The sequence below is a fragment of the Fragaria vesca genome, linkage group LG5 (assembly GCF_000184155.1).
Source record: "Fragaria vesca subsp. vesca linkage group LG5, FraVesHawaii_1.0, whole genome shotgun sequence".
Taxonomy (NCBI): Eukaryota; Viridiplantae; Streptophyta; class Magnoliopsida; order Rosales; family Rosaceae; genus Fragaria; species Fragaria vesca.
In genome coordinates, this window is record NC_020495.1 from 8,997,537 (window position 1) to 9,001,790 (window position 4,254).

Sequence of the window (4,254 nt, forward strand, 5' to 3'; positions counted from 1 at the left end):
ATGGTGGGTTTTGTCTGTGACACAGTTGGAGAGAAAGATTGGTTTCAAGAACAAGCAGGTGGGAAAAGAGAGAATGGAGATTCTGGGCCACGTTCAGATGTTCATACCCAACACAGGCGCTCCAAAAGGTACAGTCTTTACCACTGATAACTGTTGTGAGTATATTTATAATTTGGAGGTGGATGTTTGCATGCACTTTTGGATTTCATTCAGTTTAGGTCTTAAGATTCCTGTATTAGATGGGAATGTTTTCACTTTTCAGACCATAAAAAGAAACGCCTTTTGGAGGGCTTTGACTGTTTGAGTTTTGGCATCATTTACTTGTTAGTTTCAAAGTGAAAGATTAAGGGAATCTGATGTCTGTATTGCGATATTGGCAAGTACTGAAATGGATGGCTAGTCCAGTTTGCAATGCAATTAAGAAGCTAATATTCAGAGAACTTAATATCAGCTTATAACTTATTGGGAGCAATAAATGCTATGATACTTAAACGTATATCTTTGAGAAAAAGTATGTATTTTCTTCAAGGCTGTAAGGATTAGAGAGTTTCAAACGGTGCTCTCCGCAATCTCTTATTCGTTATCCCCGAGCTGTGTACTTTTATTTGGTTTTGAATAAAGAACGTTGGAATTTCAAGATCAGTATAACATCGTAGGTTGGTGTTATAGACTTTTAGTAAGAAAGAAAGTATTGATATCAAAAGACTTGGGTTGGGATGTTCTAATTCTGCAGTTGTAACTTATGAGGCCCTCCAAGATTGATTTTTTGAGCATTTCCTCTTACCATACAGCATTTCCTCTTACCATACCCATTAGAAGTTTAGAGCAGTTACATTTGACATATTTTTCATTCTCTTTCCCTTTCAGCGCTTCTGACAGAAATATTGGTATTCCAAGAGGTCGAGTCTTAGGTTCCAGGAAGAAGGACAAGAATGAAACACAGGTGAGACAACATATGTCAGTTGATATGAAAATAATATTGTACTCAAGCTTTATATGTACATAGGACTCCTGCTATATTGTTATGATCAAACTTGAACATGTATAAATTCATATTGCAGAATTAACCTTCTTTCTCAGTATTAGTTAAATCTGAAATACTTCACTGTTTTCTGAATGTGATTAACAGGTTTCATCACCTTCAACAAGTGCTTCTACAGGACAAAGTCCTTGGCAAGACAATCCTATTTATCTTAACAAGAATATGTCATCAAACCATAGAGCGTCCTTGGAAAAAGATGTGAGAAATGGAATTCAGTTTCTGTCTCTTTCAGCATTGTGTTTGACGAATCTTTCTATAGCATGAAGTGGGGGATCAGATTAATATATTTACAGTATATTCAAATATCTTTTACTAGAACGTTGTTGCAGCACTGATACTGCCGAATTACCAATCTATATATGTTATCTGACCAAAAAATGGTTTATTGATAAAAACACACATTTGCAGATCGAACAGCTTCAGTTACGTTTGCAGGAAGAGAAATCTATGCGTAACATGCTTGAGAGGGCAATGGGCCGAGCTTCAAGTACTCTATCACCTGGACATAGACATTTTTCTGTCCAGGTAATTACTAGTCTTCATTGCCTTAGTTGGAAGAACTGTAATGTGTAATGTATAATTTTGCTTTATTTTTGAGAAATTTATGCAACTGTCGAATAGCTATGATTACTTTGCATATAATTGAACTTTGGTTCCGTGTTGTAAAACTTTCTTCCATGCTCCATTTTTTTTTTTGGTTTTTGCCAATGTGTTTCAACTTAAAATTCATATAACCTGATCCTTATCGTACTTACGTTTCATAGTATACGAACACATGGGCACCCTTTCCTTATAGCACTGGTTTTGCTAGAATGGTATATCTATGGTTTAACAAGACCAAAATACGTGTACTGCAAGGATGTGTGAGGTTAGAATCTACAGCCCTATATGTGGAAAGGAAGATCTAAGTATCTCCAATCACTGTCACGAGGGGGAGTGTTTTAGTATGGTCTTAAATCGCCTGAGTGCCTACATGGGAACCCTTTCCTTGTAAGCTGGTTTTGCAAGGGCGAGTTCTACTCATTGGTTTAACATGATGTCAGAGCCTTCGATTGTAGGAGGTCTAGGTATTTTCCATCCCATTTCTATGTTGTTTTGCAAGGTCTAGGTACAGCATAAGCTTTTCACATTTAGTGGTTGTCTAAAACGCTTAACTCGACGGACTTCAAAGTTTAGACTGGTGAGGCAAACGGAGTAGTGAGTGTCAGTGCTTCTGAGTTTTTAATTAATTTTTTGTTTTTCTTTATTTTTTAATTGTCTACAATTGTATCTTGTATTTCAGGGCATCATCAACATTTATTCCAAAATTTTCTACTGTATAGTGTGTACCATATTCATACTCATAGTAGACAATACACGTGTATATTTTCAAATTGTCTACATCTATATGTATACATGTATCGCATACCATTTATTAGCTGTCTCAACACTGAAGCAGAAAATAACCACAATTTTTTTCTTTAGACGAAGGAATTGATCTCTGAAATTGAATTACTTGAAGAAGAAGTTGCAAATCGCGAGCAGCATGTTCTCTCTCTCTATAGGAGTATTTTTGAAAAGTGTGCTAGTAAGCCACCTTCGGAGCAGAGCTCACTTGTTGCTTCCCCTGCTCATATGAAGAACGGATCTAGGAAACATCCCAGTATCATTTCAAGTGCATTTTGTTCCACCAAAAATTTTTCTTTCCGACATTTCAGAGCTCTAGTTGCTATAGATGACTCAGGAAAAAGAACTTCCAGGACTAGTCATACTCCACTATCTAGTAGCAAAAGTGACACTGATTTTGCAAAGACTCGTTCAGACCTTTCCAAGGTAGAAAAGGTATAATATAACTATATATGTTTATTTGTCTTGGCTTACTGTTGAACATCTGTTGATATCCGTGTCATCTGGTTGAATATATTACTTTAGTACACAGTATGACTTGTATGCTCAAAATGTTAAATTTGCTGAAATGTGAAGAGTTATTTTTGAACAATTATTTTTTGGTCAGTCTTTATTAAAATGGTAAACAGAGTTTTAATAGGTGGTTTATGGTGATTGCATATGACAGGAATTTAGTGTGTGGTTCATATAACTGTTTGGCCATATCTGCTACATGTTTATTGATGCCATTTAAACATTTTCTTTTCTTTTGCAGATTCGTCATAGGGTTCCAGTCTTGGAGAAAACTTCTATGCTGCGAACTCTGAAAGAGCATCTCCACCAGTGCCCTAGCAAGTTAGCTGAGGAAATGGTCAGGTGTATGTCTCTAGTTTACTGTTGGCTTTGCAGTTCAGCCTCTAAGAAGATTGAGAAAAACCCATCGCCTTTGCAGTCGAGGTCATCCACTAAAGTTTTACAGCCTCTAGATGGTACTGAAGATGCCCAAAACTGGTCTGGCAAATCGATGGTAGAAATATCTTGGATATCAACCGATAAGAGAAAGTCTTCTCATGCTTCTTATGCCATTAATAACTATAGGTTGGTTCTGTACTTCTGTACATTCATCTATAGTTTACCAAGTCATACACCTGTTTAAAGCACAAGTGAAAGGAGGGAGTGTGTTGTGTTATTCCCTTGATTCACTGGGGCTTTGAATGGAAGAATGACTTCATTATTGGACCTTGTGTTTGTCAACTGCTCAAAATTCAGGTTGGAGCATTTGTTATGGTGACTAGCATCATCAGTAGGATCCTTTACATAGTTCTAAAAATCCCTGACATATTTGACTTCAGATTGTTTCCTTTTATCTATGGTAGTTTGGCACAATTAAGTGCAACTGGTAAATCTAGCACTGTCCATAGATAAAAGGAAACAATCTGAAGTCAAATAATTGTGCACAATTAAGTGCAATCGGTTGCACTTAATTGTTTCCTTTTGTCCATCTTTTTAGTGTATTTACCGGTTGCCTAGATTTACCGGTTGCACTTAATTGTGCTTCACCACCATAAAAGTAAATTCACTAAAAAGAAAAAATTCTCAAATTATGGTGGTGAAGCACAATTAAGCGCAACCGGTAAATCTGGCACTGTCCATTTAAAAGATGGATTCATGAACTTTTGGAGCATAATGTGTACTCCTGACCCATACAAACATTAATATTCTTTTATGTATGACACATATAGTTTAAGCCTTCAAGGATATATATATATACAGATTGGATATGAAGCGGAGGTCCGCACTCGGCTTAAAGTGTGGACGTCCGTCCGTTCTCCACCCTCCGGCGCCGG

The 4,254-nt window shown here is 36.7% G+C and overlaps 1 protein-coding gene across 1 annotated transcript in view; it reads left to right on the forward strand.

Annotated features, from left to right (window-relative positions):
• Positions 1–4,254, forward strand: part of LOC101298611 — a 6,262-nt gene continuing 2,008 nt past the window's right edge. The window contains exons 1-6 of the mRNA XM_004301143.1: positions 1–128; positions 868–943; positions 1,130–1,240; positions 1,451–1,567; positions 2,507–2,863; positions 3,183–3,505. Coding sequence (XP_004301191.1) covers positions 1–128; positions 868–943; positions 1,130–1,240; positions 1,451–1,567; positions 2,507–2,863; positions 3,183–3,505 — 1,112 coding nt within the window. The remainder of the gene's footprint in view (positions 129–867; positions 944–1,129; positions 1,241–1,450; positions 1,568–2,506; positions 2,864–3,182; positions 3,506–4,254) is intronic.